At 47.8% G+C, this 22,671-nt stretch overlaps 1 protein-coding gene across 1 annotated transcript in view; it reads right to left on the bottom strand.

The window, feature by feature from the left end:
- ANGEL1 (angel homolog 1) overlaps positions 1 to 22,671 on the bottom strand; it is a 306,748-nt gene that overhangs the window by 243,210 nt on the left and 40,867 nt on the right. Inside the window, exons 2-3 of the mRNA XM_069208434.1 lie at positions 20,838 to 21,428; positions 19,573 to 19,796 (exon numbers count right to left, since the gene is read on the bottom strand). Of these exons, the coding sequence (XP_069064535.1) occupies positions 19,573 to 19,796; positions 20,838 to 21,428 (815 nt within the window). The remainder of the gene's footprint in view (positions 1 to 19,572; positions 19,797 to 20,837; positions 21,429 to 22,671) is intronic.

Genomic DNA, 22,671 nt, shown 5'->3' with positions numbered 1-22,671 from the left:
TGAGAGCACAGAACCGCGCTCATTCCTCTTTCTTGAACACCCAATAGGGATCCTCCCATCCTTCGTCTCTTGAGTCATCACTCTCCCCAACCCCGCACCCTCACCCCAACCTGAGACACCAGCAGAACTGACATCAGCAGCAGCATAACTGGGGCCATGGAGGCCTAGTGTTACAATGAGAGTCGGAGGACGAGCCGGGCTCACCCGCACACAAGCCCACGGCAAAGTTTGTGTGGTCCCCAGCACTGGACTGACATGGCCTGGGTCCTGGCCTGTTTGAGTGGGAGAGGACTGCTGGTGGGTGCCTTGTGAACTGGGGCTAAGCTCACAGCTTGGATTGTGGGGGCACCAGCGGTAAGCAGAGGCCCCCTCAGCTGGTGAGAAGTGAGGGGGTACCTGGCCTGCTACTCACCCTCTGAACTTTGCTGAAATCCAAGAGAGCCCCCCTCATTAGCAACTGGGCATAGATACGGGTTGCAGCTGAACCATATGAGACAACAATTTGAGACATTACTCGAACATTGATAGGACATCCTCCAGGAAGGGGGATGCAGGGGAAGGGCCTAAATCTTCTGCACGTGGACCCCAAGACACAGTCCTGGGCAATAAACTGGACCAGATCTTTAATGTAGTTAATGCCTTTCGGGAAGTGCTGGAGCTCAAAATCCACCAGGTGTCCCTCAACCTGGAGATCCTGTGCGATGACCACCGCAAACCCCCGGACAAAGTTAAACGTAACCTGGGAAAACCTCAAGGAGATTGGCCCGAGCGTCACCATGTTGCAGACCCAGATGTCCGACTTTACCAAGAACACATGGACTCTACACTGCAGAGCAGAGGGGTGCAGCCACGGCAACAACATCAGAGTGGTAGAGCTATCCAAAAAATGGGAGGGGAAGGACATGATCATGCACTTGGAGGGCTGACTATTGAGAAAGATAGCCCCCTGGAACTATCGTCTTTTTTTACACTCAAAAGGGTGCAGAGAGTGCCAGCACGGACCCCACAACCTGGAGCGCAGCTGCATCTGGTGGTGGCAGGATTACTTCACTACCGCTACAGAGACTATACACTGCAACAGGTCCTCGCAGCTGGGCGCGTTCAGGTGGGCAATGTCCAAGTAGCCATCCTCCCGGACTACACGATCACGGCCCAGCAGCACCGGGCTTTCTATCTGGCTGTCCAGAGGGAACTTCGAGATGCTGGTCTGAAAAACATGCTACTTTTCCTCCCCAAACTGAAGGTGACTGTTGACAGGGTCTTATTCTTCCATCATCCGGCAAGTGCCTGGGACTGACTGGAAAACTACAAGGCTGGTACTGATGTGACAGGATGGAACAAGTTGACCTGTCTAAAAAAAAGGTGCTGCAGGCGGAATAGAGACTATGTGAGGCCCCAGAGGCCCTCCAGAGCACAAGTGGAACACAACCAGGTGATGGTCGAAGACCTTTGTGAGGTACAGGACATGCGGAAGCTAAAAACGCCTAGGATCGTGGATAATTTGTAAAACTGATTAATGGAGTGGGGGCCTCTTGTGAAGCTACCCCCAAATAGCCATGTACTTTTATTAATGGGCCTGGAGCCTGGACTATGAGCGACATGGCATGAGAGGGGCACGCCACAGTGATAGGCGGGACTGGCACTCCCTGACTGGAGGATGGTAGGGACCTGGTGGGGCCTATCGATCTCCCCAGCACGAAACACATAGATAGTGGCAGGTGAGAACAGATACACCTTCCTCACGTGGAACATGCGCTGGGCTGGGCTCTGCCAGCAAACGCTATAAAATTCCGATGTTTTTCAAATGCAGGAGCGTAGATGTTGCCTTCCTGCAAGAGACTCACTTAGTGGCGCAGGAGAAATTTAAACTGAAAAGGCACTGGAGGGGGCAGCTGCACGTCACAAGCTACTCATCCTTTAAGAGAGGGGTAATGATATGGGTGCAACTGGGAACACCGTTTCAGCCCACCAGAATCCATTTGATAAAGAGGGTAGATATGTATTTGAACAGGGGCGAGTTAACAGAGGACTGCTGATGGTAGGGCAGTATCTATGCCCCAAATACAGGGCAGGCCTGGTTCCTGGAATCCCTGGCCCCAATTCGGTCTCTGGACGTCGGGACTCCAGTGATGATAAGGGGAGACTATAACTGTGTAATGGGTACAGATATGGAGCGGTCGGTCCCATGGCTGGCCGATTCGCCGAGCATATGTGCTGCCGGAGAGCTCTGTGACTGGTTGCAATGCTGGGATCTGGATGACAGCTGGAGGGCCAGGCACAAGGGGAGAAGGAAAGATTCATACTACTCTGCAGTGCACAACCTACACGTCCACCTGGACTAGACAGTGTGTTCCACGGAAATAGAAGGCCACATTACACAAATGGGTTAACTGGGGGGAGGACGTGAAGGCAGATTACTCTCTTGGTTGATCCAACTAGCTGAGAGGCCGCCCTCTCACACGCATCAAGGGACCGACGGGCACGTCGGTCCATGCCCAGCAGTAGATACTCAGAGTGTTTAGCCAACACTAGTGGGAGCTGTACTGTGATCATGGTCCTGCCCCGGCTAGTGTGATTTAGGAATTTTTGGACTGAGCGGCACTGATATGACTGATGGAGGTAGAGGGAGAGGCACTGAGAGAACCGGTGAATGAACCAGAAATAAGAGCAGCCATTAAGAAGCTGGCCAGAGGTATTTCGCCTGCAACAGATGGCCTGCCAGCTGAATTCCATCAAACGTATGTGTCTATCCTGGCCCCTAAAGTAGAAATTGGCGTAGCTGTACTCTGGGGCACTGGACTGCAGGTTACTCCTGGGCACTACCAGGGAGGCCCGTATAGTATCGGTCCCTAAGATGGCAGGTGACACTCTAGATGGGGCATCCTACAGGCCGCACACAATGCTGAACACCAATTAAAAGGTTCTGAACAAAGTGCTGGCCACTCGCCTGCTTCCCCACATGCAAGTACACCAGGACCTAAATGGTTTCATCTACCTGTGAAATACCTCCTATAACATTGTGAAACTGTTTTGGCGGGTCTTGGATGAAATGATGGACTCCCAATGTCCAGATGCAATCTTATTATCTGTCGACATGTGTAAAGCATTTGACACACTGCAGTGGAGATACCGGAGGGCTGTTATGCCCTCAAGGATGAACTTGGGGGCTAGATGGGACTATGGGGTCACACTTCTCCACTTAGGGGGGCAGGCAAGGGTGTGGATGGGCCGGTGTATATCAGAATTATTTATGGTCCACAGGGAGACCGGACAGGGGTGTTTCATCTCCCCATTGTTATTCACACTGACAGTGGAGCCCTTTGCCATCATATTCCAGTCCGAGAGCCAGGGCTGGGGTATTTCCCTTAAGGCAGGTGAACACATAATCTCCCTCAATGCAGATGATATGGTGCTTTACCTTTGAGGGGCAGACGGGGGAGGTCGGGTGCCATGAAGCATGGTCCGCCTGGAGGCGTTGGGGAGGGTCTCAGGCCCGTGCACACTGGTGCACACCTGCTCCTTTCTGGTGAGCCACGCGTTGGGCACCACCCGAGACAGTGATCCATGTGGGGATCAGGTGGGAACCAAGGGTACTCCCATACTTGGGATTTAGGCTTTATCACACAGACCCAGACATGCTGGCGGGCACTGTGGTGAGGGTGGGGGGGGGAGGCAAGGGGCGGGTCAGGGTTGGTTTGGGAGTGCCTCAGGGCACTGCACAGCAGTGTAGCCTTCTTGCAGACTCTGAAGATGCAAGTTATGGCCAGGATTGCCCTCACTAAAATGACTGTCCTCTCCCTAGTCCACCATTTCCCAGATAATCTCCTGATCGGGATCCCGGAGAAATAGTTCAAACTGCTTCATCAGCTACTATGAGAGCATGAGAGCTTAGCTGGGATGGAGGAAAGCATACAGTAGTGCTGTGTATCCTACAGTGCTGGACATAATGCGGTGGACTCAGCGTTTTCAAGTTTGAACTGTACTACCTGTCTGGGCAATTGCACTGACTTGCCCGATGGTGGTGGGTTGCAACATCAAAGAAATAGGTGAGTTCAGCGAACCGCGGAGAGGGAGCCTTCTGGTACTACTAAGGTGGGGCTAAACTTAGTCCCGTCCAGAAGCCCAAGCTCCTGGCCCTTGGCTGCAATGCTGAAGCTGAGCAGTGCGAAGGAGTAGCGGGATCTGCGGTATGCACTGCAATGCCACTGGTGGGACTGCCCACAAAGGGGTGGATACCTCAAGGCCAGACGCCTGACGAGCTGGCCAGAGGCAGGGATCGAAAGGCTCGAAGACCTTCATTCTGAAGGCACCCTTCACAGTTTAGACAGTAATGATGGACAGTACTCTGATAGTTGTGCAACTCCTGACATATGGAGCAGTAGTGTGTGCACTGTGGAGCTTGATAAGAGAGACAGGACCGCAGCCGAAGACAAACTATATGTTGTTGTTCACTTGCGGGGAAGGGCACTGGCTGATCTCCTGACTGTACAAAACACTGATAGCAGTGCCAAACTGCCTTTCAAGTATTCAGCTCTGATGGGAAGATGCCCAGGGCAAGGCCACTTAGGGACAAAAAGTGGGACCAGACACTAGAGCACAAGTACACAGTGATCAGAACCACAAAGTTGAAATATACGCTGTTCCATTACTCTCACATGACATATCTCACCTTCACAGGCTGAACATGAGCATGCAAGTATATATTCCCAGCTGCCCTCGATGTTCCCGGCCTGAAGCCAACTTTGTACACATGGTCTGAAGTTGCCCAATGGTAGCTCAGCTCTGGGTCTGAGGTACTGCTGAGCTCGAGCAGTTGCTCACGAGATGCAATTTGTGCACTGCCGAGATCTGCTTGCTGGGCCTGCATGCCCACCAAGTGACAGGAAAGTCAGGGAACTAGCTCTAGGTGCAGCCCGGGAAGTCCCCGTAAAGTCCTCCAAATATGAGGCGAAAGTGGGAGGTAGAAACCTGAGTGGCTGCTGAAGGAGCAGCTAGTCGGGTGGAGGAGGCACAGCAAAAGCACACAGAACACCAGGCCAAGTAGTGGAAGGCAGTCCCAGCCACATTCATAGAACTGGCTGACCAAGACAGCTCCCCTCCTGCTATCCCTCCACCAGAGTAAACGCACAGGGCAATAGAGATAACTTGCGCTGCACTCAAACACTGACGACACGCAGCCCAACACTGCTATGATAGCAGGATCACCACACATTTGAAAGAGGAGTGCTAAATGGTACACACGTGCAAAAGAGTGACCATGATAGACTCTCATTCTGCAAGAACTAGACTACAGTGCTGCACTGTTTTTAGTGTTGTTTTATTATTTGCAGCTCTTCAACCCACTATATATGTGAACATTACCACAGATCCATGACTGCGATATTTTTAGACACTACATGGATAGGGACACACCTAGCTTTGAGATGGAGCTTTTGTATGTTCTGATTATTTAAAGTCATAAATAAAAATGTTTTTAAAAAACTAACATGATTGCATATCAATTATAGTTGAAATGCCTCCATGTGATACCATCACTTTATTATAGCCATCACCTAAGCACTGCTATTTATGCATTACCATAACACAAAGCCTTACCATTTCCACTCACGCTTTTCCTAATCCTCAACACTTAGATAAGTACTGCAACAAAATGTGGTGGAATCCGACAAAAGGATGATGGTACAATAAGGTACAGTAAGCACAGTTAAGGGGTGCAACCATAAAAATAAAGTACACTGATGAGCAGGGGAACATGTTACTAATTGCTATCGTTCTTCAAGGCTGATAAGGTTGCAGTGAAACACCCGACAACCAGGAGAATGCTCACCAGGGGTTCGTGGTCTGCTGGGTTCTTCGTAACTCAAAACTGAAGAACACTACAAGAAATCATACCACTCCTAGGACCATATCAGCTACTTATTCAAAAAAGAGATAACAGACAGCAGAGAACAAGTGTAGCGATGTCACCCATTAACAGAGAAGGAATAGTTTCTTACCTGTAACTCCAGTTCTGTTGAATAGGAATCTTCATTGAAGTCATAAGCACTTGAATAGTTCTGCCCATGTGAGGGTATCCCGGAGCACTTCATTGTATAACATCTTCTTAAGTGTAGATATTTGCCTTATTTCAGGAAGGCCTTTAGAAATGCTTAAGAAAGAACATAATATGCAGCCTAGGCAAAAAGGCTACAGTGGAGCAATTCTTCAGACTGAACCTAGAATCGGGTCAAAGCACCCATATAAATGAATAATTTGAGATAAATGTTTTACAAAACAGATAAAATCTCCTTCACAAACCCTTTTCTGGAAAAGTGAGAGATGAAGAATAAAAAGACAATGTAACCCCATAGGCTGCTGTGAATGAAAAATAGTGATCATGCTATGCAGGGGGCAGTTGCTTCTGATCTTTTTGACGATAAGTGTCAGTGATAGGTAAATCCAATACTTTCCTCTGCTCTGTCCACCAGGGAGGAGGGGTTGCTTAAGACTTCAATGGAGATTTTCCCTAAGAGAGAACTGGAGTTACATGTAAGAAACTATTCCTTCTCTCGTAAGGGATCTCCACTGACACTCATAAGCTCTTGAATAGATTAGCAAGCCCATCCCTATAAATTGCGGTGGAAATAATGGAGGAGAGAAGGTAAGACTTGATTAGGCAAAACATTTCTGAGGGAGGCTTGGCCCACTTGAGAAACTGCTCTAGCATCCAAATCTAAAAAGTAATGCTTGGTGAATGTGTGACCAGATCTCCAGGTGGCTGCTTTACAAATGTCGGCAATAGGGACATTTTCCATCAATGGAGCAGTACCTGCTTTGCCTCTCGTAGAATGTGCCTTAGGCCTGGCCGACAAAGGCTTTTTGATAACATAAAAGTATGCATAGACTATCCAATGACTAAACCTGTTCGGACCGGGCCATATTTGATAAAAAGTTGGTCCGGCATGCGCAGTGAATGAAGAGTTCTCTCAGCCGGTGTTGAAGGATTCTGAAAGTAAGTCGGCAAAGATATTGTTTGATTGACATGGAAATCTGAAATCACTTTGGGAAGAAATTTCGGGTGAGTTCCTAGAACTACTTTATTAGAGTGAAAAACCATATAAGGTTCATTAACACAACACTTGGATTTCGCCAACCCTACAAGCTGATGTGATAGCCAAAAGGAAAGCGGTTTCCAAAAGAGATGCTGCAGGGATGCCTGATGAATGGGTTCAAAAGGATCCTGCATCAGATGTGAAAGGACTACTTTAAGCTTCTAGGGAGGAGAATTACACCTCACAGGAGGGAATATTTTTTTAAAACCTTCAAGGAAATCTCTTATTACTGGTATTTTGAAAAAAGGTCTGTGAAGGACATTTTCTGTAGGCAGTAAGAGCAGCCAAGTGGACCTTTATGGAGGAAAATTGTAAGCCAGATTTTGCCAAATAGAGGAGGTAGGGAAAAATAGCTTCTTCCTGGCAAGATACAGGGTCTATGTTCTTGGAAGAACACCAAATACAAAATCTCTCCCACTTGAAGGCATAAGATGTACGGGTTGACGGCTGCATAGCCTCCTTGAGAATGTCCATGCAGCCTTGTGGCAGATTCAAATGGCTATACTGTACTAGCGTAGGAACCATGCCGCCAAGATCAAAGAGGAGAGATTGGGATACACCATCAGACCTCCGAACTTCGAAGTAGATCTGGTTGGCATGGCAGCTTGAGATATGGACGCTGTGACCGGTGAAGGAGGTCCGTGAACAACCAGGGACATGGCCATTCCAGGGCTATAAGAATGAGCCTGGCTCTCAAGAGGGACAGCTTGAGGGATCGGAGGGACTGAAGGGATGACGTAGAGAAAAATTTGCATGACCAATCGATCCATAGGGCATTCCCCAGAGTCCCTGGTTGAAAGTACCCTGAGGCAAAGCCTTGACATTTCTTGTTTTCTGTGGTGGCGAACAGGTCAATGTGCGGAGAAGCCCCATAGTCTACAAATGTTGTGCACAACGTTGTCGTGAAGGACCCATTTGTGGTTTTCTTGCAGGGCCCTGCTGAGGGCATCTGTCTGGTTGGAAGTACCTTGAGGCAAAGTCTTGGCATTTAAAATTTCTGTGGGGGTGAACAGGTTGATGTGTGGAAAGTCTGAAAAGTACCCTGAGGCAAAGTCTTGACATTTCTTGTTTTCTGTGGTGGCGAACAGGTCAATGTGCGGAGAAGCCCCATAGTCTGAAAATGTTGTGAAGGACCCTTTCGTGGTTTTCTTGCAGGGCCCTGCCAAGGGCATCTGTCTGAACATTTTGCACACTTGAGAGGTGAGATGCTGTGATCAGCTGGTTTCTGGCTATGAGTCTTCTCGAAATTGTTTGGGCTTTGTGGGACCAAGGTCTGAATCTCGTTTCTCCCTGCTTGTTGAGGTAGTACATGGTGGTTGTATTTTAAATCTGAACCATCAGGGATTGGGTGTTGAATGATGGGCAAAACGCTTTGAGAGCTAGGTGGACTGCCCGCAGCTCAAAAAGGTTGATGTGATATGTCATTCCCTTCGGAGACCATTTGCCCTGAATTTGAAGATGATCCATGTGGGCTCCCCACCCCATTAATGATGTATCTGAGGGAATTCCCTGAAAGAGGTTGTCCGGAGAGCACCGCCACTTCAATTTGTTTTGCATGAAGGGAGAGAGTGATCCTGTCTTCCTAACTGCCCATTTCTGCGCCCTATTGGTCCTCTAGACATTCCTGAAGGGGACGCATGTGGAGGCATGCATTCGGAGTGAGGAAGATACAGGAGGCCATGGGCCAGAGTAGGGATGACACTTATCTCACTGTGGGATGAGAGGCTTTCGTTAGAGAGTGACATTTCTGACGGAACTATGAAAATCTCTCCTCCAAATGACATACTCTTGCCTGCATAGTGTTGATGGTAGCCCCTAATACTGCAGAGTCTGACTGGAGGGGAGATGGTCTTGCTATGGTTGATTTGAAGCCCTAACCTTTGCAGAACTGCATGTCCAGCTGTAATGCCTCAGAGCTTCTTGTGAAATTGACGGCTTGATTAACCAATCATCTAGATATGGATAGACGAAGATTCGGTTGCTCCTGAGATGAGCAGCTACCACTTCCATGCTCTTGGAGAAGGTTCTGGGAGCTAACCTGAGGCCAAATGGAAGGATCTGGGATTGATAATAGTCTTGCCCCATTACAAACCTCAAGAACTTGCGGTGTTTCATGTTGACAGGTATATTAAAGTACGCATCTTAGAGGTCTATGGAACACAGCAAATGTCCCGGCATAGTTAAGGATAGATAAGATGCAATGGCAGCATTCAAAACTTCTCTCTCCTAATCCATTTGTTGGCTACCTTTAAGTTGAGAATGGGTCTAAACTCGTTTTTGTCCTTTTTCTTTACCAGAAAGTATCTGGAGTAGATACCTGTACCCGGATGTTTGGGGAGATGACCTCCACCGCAAGCTTCTGCAGCAAGATGTTGACTTCTTTGCAAAGCATTGATAAATGATGGGTGGATGGTTTTGGTGGTATGGTTGTGGAGGGCTGATGAATCTCAGAGAATATCCATTTTGAACAATATTCAGCACCCAGGCATCTTTTGTTATTTTTTGCCACTCTGCCAGGAATTGTGAGATGCTTTCCCCTACCGGAGTGGATAATGGAAGGGGGCAAAGGGAAGATTCATTGTTTTGCCCCTGCTATGGTTTTACCCCTTTAGGCTTGTTGTTGGGAGGCTTGCCCTCTACATTGTCTCCTCTGTTGGTAAGGTCGCTGTTGTTGTGGTCTTTGGAGATGCTGTTACTAGTGAGGAGTTTTAACCCTCTGAGGGTGAAACTAGTGATGGTACAGCCTTATGACTTGGTTGGAAACCATGAGCCATTCATTAATGACTTCTAGGAAGTCCTGTCTCCTGTACCTGGGAAGATCATCCTTAAATTGCTGGATAGAGTCCCAGAATGCTCAATCATATCTACCCAGTAGGGCGGTGGCACTGGCCGCCTTCACAGAGGTTGCGGGTGTACTGCAAACCTTGCAACCCACAGAGTCTAGTTCTGGCTCTCTTTATCTAGAAGGACAGAAGAAGTTGGAGTGATTGTGGGATACCTGTTTGCTGCTAGAATCACTATTGAATCAGGGGGTGCATCTACTCTAAGGAATAGAGGGTCTTGTTCTGGTGGTCTATACTTTTTCTGCAACCTCAAAGGAGACGATTTTGTTGAGGAAGGTGTCCGAAAAAGCTCCATTGAGGGCTCCCATAGACCTGGCACCCATGGCAGCAGAGGTCATGTTGTGGATCGCTGGTGAAGCGTCTTGAAAATGACAGATGTGGAAGGTGTAGGGACCGACATCTGTATGTTAAGTTTTGCTGTACCCCTCACCAAAACCAGTGGTGATGTCATCCACCAGAGAGCTGCAAGGAGGAGAATCCGTTGGGGTTGAAGAGTATCAACCTGTAGATGATGAAGAAGTGGACGTTGTGTGTCTATGACAATGTCTTGATGAAGTAAAGTTTCGAGATTAGGAGCACCTGGAAGAGGAAGAGCGCCTAAAACCATGACTATGATGGTGTGATCAATGGTGCATTCTGGAGCGCGATCTAGGTCTTGGCATTGGTGGCGCCATTGTTAGAGGTGGAGATGGAAGTGGAGAACGAGGCAGAGGCAAACAAGTAGGATCCGGAGGAGGCGTTTCTGGTAGTACTATCAGTGAAGAAGGGGAATAAGCCCTCCTTTTTCTCCTTCTTTCTCTCCTCGACATCGAGATGGACTTCGACCTCTGACAATACCTCAACGGTGACCTCCGGCAAGTACTCAATGTTGATTTTCTCCTTTAACATCTTAACGTCGAGCCACTTCTTGGCGGCGACAGACTTCTCAAAGTCTATCTCACTATTCGGGTCATCGTCGTAAGAGTTGTACATTGTCTCAACATCAGTCTGAACCCTTTCCTCGATGGCGATCCAGTCCTCGATGGCGAGTAAGTCGGTGCCTTACCTGGTCTCGGGGTTGATTACCTCGACATCGACCGGGAAGAACGAGTTACTTACCTTCGGTAACGACTTTTCTGGTGGATACATTAGCTACCTGTGGATTCCTCACCTCATGAATACTCCCATGGCGCCAGCATTCTACGGAAATCTTCTTACTAGTCTCTGCACGTCGACGAGGACGTCACTGTCTCGCACGCGACGCCGTCTGACGTCATACAGGCAATAAGAGGTCCTCGACGACGTGCGGACGTCAGTACCAATCATTTTTTACGTGCATGAGAACAACCAGGCAATGCAATGAAAGAACAAAGCAACATCCATTATATTGTAAAAATACACCACATTGTATGAATAACTGTAAATCTTTTTTATGTACATATATATATATATATATATATATATATATATATATATATATATATATATATAAAACTCTTTCTTTTAAAAATATATACACACACCAAGTATATACATAAAGATATATACACATATACCTATATATATATATAAATATATTATATATATACATCTATTGCACCCTCAAAGATCAAGAGGAGCGCACTCAAGGATTACTTGGCAAGACCATAAAGGCAACGGGGAGGCGGGTGGGACCGTGAGGAATCCACAGGTAGCTAATGTATCCACCAGAAAAGTCGTTACCGAAGGTAAGTAACTCGTTCTTCTGATGGATACAACTACCTGTGGATTCCTCACCTCATGAATAGAGTCCCAAAGCAGTACCACGCCCGGCGGTGGGTGCCTAAATGGTCAAACCAAGAAATCCTGCAGCACTGACCGTGCAAAATGGCCGTCCCTTCTAACCTCAGAATCTAAACAGTAATGTTTTGCAAAAGTGTGAAGGGACGACCAAGTTGCGGCCTTGCAGATGTCGACCACAGGAACACCTCTGGCTAAGGCCGAAGTGGCCGACTTAGCTCTGGTGGAATGAGCTCTAATGCCCTCAGGAGGATCCTTCTTTGCCAAGAGTAACATATTTTAATGCAAAGAACAACCCACCTGGATAGTGTTCTCTTGTGGACTGCCTTTCCTCTCCTCTTGCCCACGTATCCAATAAACAGCTGATCCTCCAGCCTGAAATCCTTTGTTCTATTGATAAAGAAGCTCAACGCTCTCTTTGGATCCAGACGGTGCAGTCTTTCTTCCTCTTTGGAAGGATGAGGCGGAGGATAGAACGTGGACAAAGTAATTGCCTGAGCCAAATGGAAGGGTGAAACAACCTTCGGAAGGAAAGCAGCCTTGGTCCTCAACACCACCTTATCCCCATAAAAAGTTGTATAAGGGGGTTTTACTGATAAGGCCTGCAACTCACTCACTCTCCTTGCTGATGTTATAGCTATCAGGAAGACTGTTTTTAAAAACAAATACCTTAAGGGGCAAGAATGCATAGGTTCAAAAGGGGACCCCATAAGGAAAGTCAGGATTAAGGACAAATCCCATTGCGGCATAACGAATGGCTTTGGAGGATATTGATTTAGAAGACCTTTCAAGAATCTGATAACAATAGGGGATTTAAATAAAGATGGTTGGTCTGGAAGACATATGAAGGCTGACAAGGCCGATAAATAACCTTTAATGGTAGCCACTGCACAACCTTTCTGCGCCAGAGATAGAGCAAAAGACAAAACGTCCGATAGATGAGCTTGTAAAGGATCAATCTGCCTCTCTCCACACCACGCAACAAATTTAGACCACCTATTAGCGTAGATAGATTTAGTGGAGTGTCGCCTGGCCGCTAATATAACATCCACTACCTCAGGCGGGAGAGAGAAGGAACTCAGGTTGCCCCGTTCAATCTCCAGGCATGTAGGTGCAGACTCTGGAGGTTGGGGTGTAGAACCTGCCCCTGCGACTGCGAGAGGAGGTCTGCCCTGAAAGGGAGACGGAGCGGCGGGCACGTTGAGAGTTGGAGAAGGTCGGAGTACCACACCCTCCTTGGCCAATCCGGAGCTATTACGATTACTAGAGCCCGGTCTTGGCGAATCTTCCTCAATACTCGAGGAATCAAGGGTATGGGAGGAAACGCGTAAAGCAACTGGCCGCACCAGGTCATTTGAAACGCGTCCCCCAATGCTTCCTGCATCGGATACTGAAGGCTGCAGAACAACGGACAATGCGCGTTCTCTCGAGTGGCGAACAGATCTACCCGAGGAAACCCCCACTTCTGGAAGATTAAACGGACTTGATCTGGATGGAGACGCCACTCGTGGTCTGCCGAGAAGTGGCGACTGAGACTGTCCGCACGCACGTTCAAGACTCCGGCCAGATGGTTTGCTATCAAGCAAATCCGATGGTCCTTTGCCCAGGACCATAGTCGAAGAGCTTCTCTGCAGAGAAGGTACGACCCCACTCCTCCCTGCTTGTTTATGTACCACATCGTGGTAGTATTGTCCGTTAGGACCTGTACCGACTGACCACGAAGGGAAGGGAGGAAGGCCTTGAGAGCCAGACGTACAGCCCGTAACTCTAACAGATTGATGTGAAAAATCTGTTCCTCTGGAGACCAAAGACCTTTGATCTCCAGATCCCCCAGATGAGCTCCCCACCCTAGAGTGGAAGCATCCGTTATGACTGTGGCCACTGGTGGCGACTGCTGGAACGGTTTTCCTTGTGAAAGATTGTTGCTTGCAATCCACCACTTCAAATCCACAGCAGCATCTCTGGAGATCTTGACAGTACCCTCTAGATCCCCTCTGTGTTGAGACCACTGCCTTCGGAGGCACCACTGAAGAGCCCTCATGTGCCAGCGAGCATGCGTGACCAACAGAATGCAGGAGGCAAAAAGACCGAGCAGACGAAGGACCTTGAGGACTGGAACTACCGCTCCATTTCGAAACATTGGAACCAAATCCTGAATATCTTGAATCCGCTGAGGCGGAGGAAAGGCCCGACCCAATGTCGTATCCAGTACTGCCCCTATGAACAGGAGGCGCTGGGAGGGCTCCAGGTGAGATTTGGGCTCGTTCACCGAAAAGCCCAGGTCGAACAACAACTGGGTTGTTGACTGCAGATGACGCAACACAAGCTCCGGGGACTTGGCTTTGATCAACCAATCGTCCAAGTAAGGGAATACTGCTATCCCCTTCCTTCTGAGCTCTGCCGCAACCACCGACATCACCTTCGTGAAGACTCGAGGTGCTGAAGTAAGACCAAACGGAAGGACCGCAAACTGGTAGTGTTGCGATCCCACCACAAACCGGAGATACTTCCTGTGTGACTTGAGTATCGGGATATGAAAGTAAGCATCCTGCAAGTCGACAGACACCATCCAGTCTTCCATGTTCAACGCCAAAAGCACCTGTGCTAGGGTCAGCATCTTGAACTTTTCCTGCTTGAGGAACCAATTCAAGATCCTCAGGTCCAGAATTGGTCTCAAACGACCATCCTTCTTGGGAATCAGGAAATACCTTGAGTAAACTCCTTGACCCCTTTCCTGCTCCGGGACCAACTCCACCGCGCCCTTTAAAAGGAGGACTTCTACCTCCTGTTCTAGCAACAGGAGGTGTTCTTGTGAACAATACGAAGGGCGGGGCGGGATGAGGGGCGGAAACTCCCGAAAGGGAAGGGTGTAGCCTTTTCCCACAACACTGAGAACCCAAGTGTCCGACGTAACAGTCTCCCATTTGGTGAGAAAATGCTGTAATCTTCCCCCTACAGGAGAGGAGTGAGTGGGAAATGGTGGAAGCCTAAGGCTGCTTCCCCTGCTGCACCCCGCCAGAGGATGAGGAAGAGGCAGAGTGCTGCTGAGAGGCTCCCCTGGTGCGGACCCTACCCCTCCCCCTAAAAGATCTATAGGGATGGGAAGAGGCAGGTTGCTGATATCTTCCCCGAAAGGAAGAGGAGGAAGAGCCACGCCCAAATCCACGAAACCTCCTGAAGAATCTGGAAGAGGCCGTGGAAGAAGGAGCTTGGAGTCCCAACGACTTAGCCGTGGCCCTGCTCTCCTTAAAACGTTCCAAGGCCGAATCAGCCTTAGCCCCAAACAGTTTGTCCCCATCAAACGGGAGATCCAACAATGTGGACTGTACATCTGCCGAAAAGCCCGAGTTACGTAGCCAGGCCTGTCTCCTTTCCACCACAGTTGTGCCCATTGCTCTGGCTACCGAGTCGGTGGTATCCAGTCCCGTCTGGATAATTTGGGTCGCAGCAGCCTGGGCATCAGAGACAAGATCCAAAAGACCCTGGGGAAGCTCTGTAAACGAAGAGGAGATGTCATCCATCAGAGCATGAATATACCTCCCCAGGATACAGGTTGCATTAGTGGCTTTTAACGCCAGACTGCAGGACGAAAAAATCTTCTTCGACTGCGCCTCTAGCTTTTTTGAGTCTCTGTCCCCAGGCACCGTCGGGAAAGAACCAGGCGCTGATTTGGACGAACAGGAGGCCTGCACAACCAAGCTCTCCGGCGTAGGGTGCCTAGATAGGAAACCAGGATCAGTTGGAGCCGCCCGATACCTCCTGGCCACGGCTCTGTGAACTGCTGGGGAAGATGCCGGCTTCTTCCACACCTCTAAAACCGGATCCAGCAGAGCGTCATTAAAAGGTAATAGAGGCTCCGCCGCGGCTGAGGCCGGATGCAACACCTCTGTCAAAAGGTTTTGTTTCGCCTCCACCACCGGCAAAGGCAGGTCCAAAAAACTAGCTGCCTTCCGTACCACTGTATGAAAGGAAGCAGCTTCCTCGGTATATTCCCCCGGGGACGAAAGGTCCCACTCAGGGGAAGTGTCCAGCCCACTGGCCGACTCCAGTCCACGCAGCCCATCACCCGAGTCCTCTAGCTCTCCTTCCTCTAGGGCTCGTTGGTACTCCTGCTCCTCTAGTACCCGGAGAGCACGCCTCCTTGAATGCAGTCGTTGCTCAATCCGCGGAGTCGACAACACCTCCGCCGAAGTCGGAGATCGGCGCCGATCTTCCGAAGCCACCGACGCCGCATCCGGCGCCACAGGTAACTTCGGCGCCGACTGAAGAGCAGATGAAACGGATGGACCCACCGGAGTCACAGGCCGAAATCTCGACGTCGACGGGATGGAAATCCCTGGGGCCAATCCCTCCGAAGCCATCGGAGCGGCCACCGGCGCCGACACTGGCGCCGAGCCCACGTTCCCAAACGGGAGAAAGGGCATAAAGGGTGCCGGCCGAAGAGGCGCAGGATCACCCAAAGAAAAGGCCAAAGGCCCAGCCGGAGCACCCCCTGGAGCCATCTGTTGGAAGATGGCATACATCGCATTCAAGAATGCGGAACTATCGGCTCCAGGGGTGGGAAAAGCCGGATACTGGGGTGCCTGACTCGGAGGCGACCCCGACGCCGGCCTCGGCGTCTGCGCCGGAGAAAACACCTGAGGCTCCAATACCTCAATCACCGACGCCTGTCCAGGCGAAGTTGGAGACGTCGGAGAGAGCAACGGCGTCGAAGGATGCGGCGTCACCGTGGGGCTGACCTCCCATGTCCTCCGGCGCCGATCCGGAGACCTGGAACGAGCCTCCCTTGAATGACGCCGAGATTCTCTACGGCGCCGGGAGTCTCGATGACGCCGATGTCTTGGAGAAGACTTTTTCTTGTGATGCTTCTCCTTTGACTTGGCCATAAACAGCTTCGCCTCGCGTTCTTTAATGGCCTTCGGATTCATGTGCTGACACGAATCACAAGTCGAGACGTCGTGGTCGGAGCTCAAACACCAAAGGCAATCGGAATGAGGATCCGTCACCGACATCTTGCCTCCACACTCACGACAAGGCTTAAATCCAGACTTTCTCTGCGACATTATTTCCACAGAGAAAGAGTACGCAGCAAGATATACACTGTAACCGCAAGAGTAACAGTTGCTCCCTCGAAGATAACCGTTTCGAATGCACGGAAAAAAGGGAACTGACGTCCGCACGTCGTCGAGGACCTCTTATTGCCTGTATGACGTCAGACGGCGTCGCGTGCGAGACAGTGACGTCCTCGTCGACGTGCAGAGACTAGTAAGAAGATTTCCGTAGAATGCTGGCGCCATGGGAGTATTCATGAGGTGAGGAATCCACAGGTAGTTGTATCCATCAGAAATATGTCATTTTCAGGCTAGTACTCTCTTTGAGGACCTTCCACATCCCTCAGAGGCAGATGCAAGAGCGAGCCCTGGTAGAGGACTGAGCCTCCCCTCACTCTGAGGTCTCACCTTGAGACTGGACTTGCGGTCTGCGCTGTTCTTCTGTGCCAGGGAGGCAAATCTCCCTCTCTCTCAGGGTACAGAACGAAAACGTCTTGTAGTGAGGACACTGCTCTGGCTGATGACTTGAGAGAAGGCAGAGGATACACATGTTGTGAGGGTCCGTTTTAGCCTTCTTTCTCCCACAGGTAGGGCACTTGTCAAACAAGAAAGGCATAATAAATGGAAAAAATGCCTCAAATTCCTGTCACAAAAAGACTTAAAAAGAGAGAGACCAATGTAAGATGTTGAGTAAACCAATTTAAACCAAAATTCACAGGTGAACTTTGAAGAAAAAAAGGCTAAAAGGCAGAGCTCAGTGCTCCAGAATCTTGTCACCAGGTACCGGAAATAAGAACTGAAGCAACTGCCACCTACTGAGCATGATGGGATACTGGTGGTCTCTGCTGCCTTAAAGGCGCAGTCACTGTTTTTCACTCACATAGTCGCCTATGGGGCTACACTGTCTTTTTATTCTTCATCTCTCACTTTTCCAGAAAAGCGTTTGTGAAAGAGATATAAGCTGGTTTGAAAAAACATTTATCTCAAATTATACAGTTATATGGGTGCTTTGACCCTTTTCTAGGTTCAATATGAAGAATTGCATCACTGTAGACTTTTTACCTGGGCTGCATATTATGTTCTTTTTTAAGTGTTTCTACAGGCCTTGCCAAAGTAAGGCGAACGTCTACACTTAAGAGGATGTTATATAAAGAAGTGCTCCAGGATAACCGCACGTGGGAGGAACTATTCAAGTGCTTATGACTATCAATGGAAATCCTGTACAAGAGAAGCAATTAACCATCAGTGTCCCATGTCAGAGAGTATTTCGTCCCAGGTTCAGTCTGCTCCCTTCCAGGCCTGGGAGGGCATTCTGCCCAAATTCTAATACAGACTGTCAAACACATTCCAGAGAATAATCTGTAACTAAAGAATTGTTAGTTCCAAATATTAGAGCAGTCTTTTTAACTACCTATTAAAAGAAGCCAGTCAACTGCAAGTATTCATAGTGACCCTGAACCCTCCAGGTACAACAGAAGATCAGTAGTCAGAAATTAGTCCTTCTTACACATCTTACAAGTAAACACTTGAAGATTTCTACCCGATTACCCAATACATAGAAACACTGCCGCTGCTCCATACACAACAGATCTGCATTGTGTACAGGGCAATTCATAACAAATTTAAAAATGAAATAGCACTTATTGATAAGAACAATCATGTTTGAAAGTAGCAACACGAAGCAAAAACAAATTGTTCACTTTTGCTTGAAACGGTCATTTAGGTTCTGTTCGATGTACTGCTCTCTTATATCTAACTTGGGGTTGATACTGTTACAGTGCACATACCGAGCACATGACCATTACCAAGTATATCTTTGCTTGAGTTACCCATGATTCTTCTGTTGCGCCTACAATATCATTTGCCTCTAGTCTCAGATAACCTGAAAGAGGGTCAAGAAAGAGATACGAGTGGAAAACTACCACAAACAGACAAGCATTAACATTGGAATTAGAAAACTACTAAAACCATCTGCACTTTAAGTCGAAAGTCTTCTATAATGCCTTGATGACATCTGACATTTCCCACTAACACAACTATAGCACTAACTCATTAGGTCTTTGAAAATGTGCATCTTGCTCTTACACTAAACAAAATTAAGAAGGCTTCAGGAATTAAGTGCATGCGGGGAATGGGAGAAGCGAAAAACATAAAGGTAGCAAGTGGTGTTATAGATGCCAGGATATTCGAATTGAAAGGCCATTCTGTGGTGAAAAATATTTTACCGAATACAAAAGAAATAAATACCTACATTTTCACCATTACACCCCGGATAAAGAGGGTATTTAACATAATCTGACTGTCCAAGATCACATGCTTAATCAGACCTATCACAGCGTCAATGAACTAGGTAAGAGACTGGCCCGGTGGGTGGGTAATGTAATCAAATCATCTTTTCAAAGGCTTAAACATTTTGGGCTTGCATGTCAAAACAACAGCTATATGAACAGGTTGCCACGACTGCAGAGGGAAAGCAATTGGGATGTGGACAGCAAGGCTGTCATTACCATGATGCTCTATTACATGTTAATTTAGACACAGTGCACTACCATCATGCCTCAATAAGGTGTTGCTCAAGTGAGAAATGCAATGGAATGGATGATCTACATTAGCAATGTTATGGTGTGCAGTTTTTACATGCATGCCCCATATGCTAATGAATTGTATATGCAAGTACACTCATATTACCATAGGAAAGGCTTGGTAGAGAGGCAAACATGAAGAAGCACACTAGGTAGCAACTATGGGTTTACATGAAGACTTTTTCCAAAATCCATGTTGCATGATCAGTATGCCAGCAGTAGCATGACCTTGCATACTTGTACTCACGTCAGGATCCCAGTGCTGGAGCTCCTGTAAAATGTTCTGATAGCGATAGTCCCAGCTCAAGATGTCAGGGTGGCAATGAAGGTAAAGTTCTGGACTCTGTTGCACCAAGTCCTGGGCCAGGATGTTGTACGACATGACTGTGAACTCAAACTGAGTAACTCCCACAGGGTTCAGATCACAGGGTGTAAGAAGTGAAAAGTACTCCCAATCTCGCCATAAAATCTCTGAATGAAAGGAATACAGATGAAAATCAAAAGTCTTTCCCATGGACTGTCATCAAATTCTTGGATTGACAGTGCAACCATTTATTCCTATGCTAAAAGAATACAAGTTTGGATTGTTCTTTCACTGCGTCTCTAATAAAAAGTCTAGTATAGTTATAAAACCCTATGCAGCTCGCCCTGGAATTTGTACAATTAACTCTTCATTAAGATGTCTAGGACAGTTCTACTTTCCAGTATGCCTCCTCCTGAGAAGCAAACATCACTTTGCTCCTATTACAAAAAGACATGTAAGGCACTCCTTTCATGTCTTACCCTGAGATTATAAATTTTTCTATAAGAGGAAAACTTGGTTAGTGCAACTTTTTCTGATTTATACCCAATGCACCTTTGCAAAGATTCAAACTCATTTGTTCCAGAATGGACCTACCTTCTAATACATTAGACCTAGGGATCTTATTGTTTAACTTTATACCTGAAGTAACTGGATCTACTGTAGTCTTTCTTCACTTTGAATATTCTCTAACTACAAATATTCACTTTCCTTCTCACAGAGAGTGTAATCCATATTTGCTGCCTATCCCAATATGTTCTCCAAACAACTCTTTCTTTTGCTGTGGGGAAGACATGTTTTGCTTTTATAATTTAGCTAATATCCGATGATGATACTTTATTACCCACTGTCATACATGGGAATGGGACCTTTTGGTATTCACTAATGTATCCTCTTCATCTCATATTAACCTCTCCTCTCCTCCCCTCTTATAGGGATGAAGTAAACGTGCCCTAGAAGATCACTGCTCTTATCCCATGGTTAGAAAATTCTAGGACTAGGAGGCCTACGTTCTCTATATATCTCATGCAATATAAATTATGGAAAATAATCTAATCTCCTACAAAATCTATCCTTTTGCCTATCTCAGTTATCATTTACTGCCTGCACTGCAGGTTTTGGTCCTGTGGATGTGGGGTTGTTACTCTTAAGCATATTCTACAGCTGGCACTGAAGCCCATACTTTCCTTGATAAAGCAGTAATTACTCACCATGGTAAGGAATTGGCTCTGGCAGTGATTGCTCTAAACCATGAAGATTCCAATTAGGGCATGTAGATGTGTCCTCCAAATTTGCTGTGGTTGCCAAGCTCCACTCCAGTACAGCACTGTCTTCCTGCCAGCTGTGTCCAGATAAAGGAGAGAACTGAGCTGGGTAGTCCAAGACCCCAGGGGCAGCCAGTGGCCTCAGCATTGTGCGGTCCTTCTCTGGCTCCAGAAGCCCATTAGCAGAATCAGCATCAGCCAGAGGTGCTGGCAGCAGGGCACCAACTGGTCCATTTCGAAGAATGACAGGCTCTTCTACCTCTGCCAGACCCAGGGCTTGGCAGGAATGCAGTATTTGCCCTTGCGGCCAGCTTGTCCCTGTGGCTGTCCTCCCACACACCGAAGCCTCAAAGTCCTTAGAGTCTGGTTCCCGGCTGCCATCTCCTTCACCTATATACTGCTGTGGAAGTGATCTCTGCTCATCTCGAAGCGACGGGGGAGAGAGCACTCTGCTGCCCGACATCACGGAGCCCCCTTCATCCCCACAAGAGAGATCCTTTTCAGGTCCTGCATTCTGCTCACTCACAGTGGAAGTTCCTACACAAACAAAATAAAACAGTAGTAAAAACTGGTTAACCGTTAGATAGTAAGTGTCCATAAAGTAAAGGATACTTCTGAATGCCTGTTCCTGATCTTCACAGCTATGAAACAGTGGATCGAAAGAGAGAAACCTAATGGGGTTGCTGCTTATGTGATAACTGAGGGAACGGAAATTAAGATAGCAGAAATGAGAACCAACCTTTTTTATACTCTATAACCAGGCCTATATTTCCAACAGCCAGGGTGAATCAGACATAGGGGAGTCCATGCCCTCTGCCTCCACTTTGAGGCACATATCTAGATGGGCTGAGTTGCAGGGCACGTATGTAGCACACTACAAACCAGGTGGTCATAGGTAGGTACTGACAGGGATTCCTTTCACAGACAGAGCAACCACACTTGTCTTTCCTCTTATTTGGATCTGCTTCTCTCTGATACTCACAACTTCCAAGGTTCTCGCTCTTCCACTAATGAAGAGACGTGCCCTCAATAATAGATGCTAGATTAAACTGAACAGCAACTCAAAAATGTAATCAATTTGTATACTGGATAATGGATGTGTGTACATGTCAATAGTAATATGAAATCTTATACCAAAATTAAAAATATGGCAGACTTGATGACGTTGTAGAATCCTCAGCAAAAATGTAGCTTTTCCAAAAGAAATGTCCCAGTTTCATAAACTAAATCAAGCTTTTTATCCTAACCAGACTTTCTTATGGGACACAATGAAAACTACTATTTAAAGCCAGATTGCCATAGCAGCTCAAAAGGCAAGTGCTGCACAGGAAATACAAGAACATCAGAGATCTAGGGAGCAAAATCATTAGAAATCGCCAGCTGGGATTATTATGTGATATAAATGTAATCAATCAATTTGTAAAGCGCGCTACATCCCTGTGAGGGTTTCAAGGCGCAGGGGAGGAGGGGGGAGAGTGCTGCTACTGCACAAAGAGCCAAGTCTTGAGCAGTTTTCTGAAGGAAAGAAGGTCCTGGGTCTGTCGTAGATCCGGCGGGAGGGTGTTCCAGGTCTTGGTGGCGAGGTACGAGAATGATCTGCCGCCGGAAGATTTGCATCGGATGCGGGGGACGGAGGCGAGGGCGAGGTTAGCGGAGCGGAGATGCCGGGTGGGGGTGTAGAAGCTGAGTCTGTTGTTCAGGTATGATGGTCCGGTGTTGTGGAGTACTTGTGTGCGTGGGTAAGGAGTTTGAAGGTGATCCTCTTGTTGACGGGGAGCCA

This window comes from Pleurodeles waltl, chromosome 9 (genome assembly GCF_031143425.1).
Source record: "Pleurodeles waltl isolate 20211129_DDA chromosome 9, aPleWal1.hap1.20221129, whole genome shotgun sequence".
In the NCBI taxonomy this organism is placed as follows: domain Eukaryota; kingdom Metazoa; phylum Chordata; class Amphibia; order Caudata; family Salamandridae; genus Pleurodeles; species Pleurodeles waltl.
Note: the sequence above shows the minus strand (reverse complement) of the source record. Positions and strands in the feature narration are given on the sequence as shown.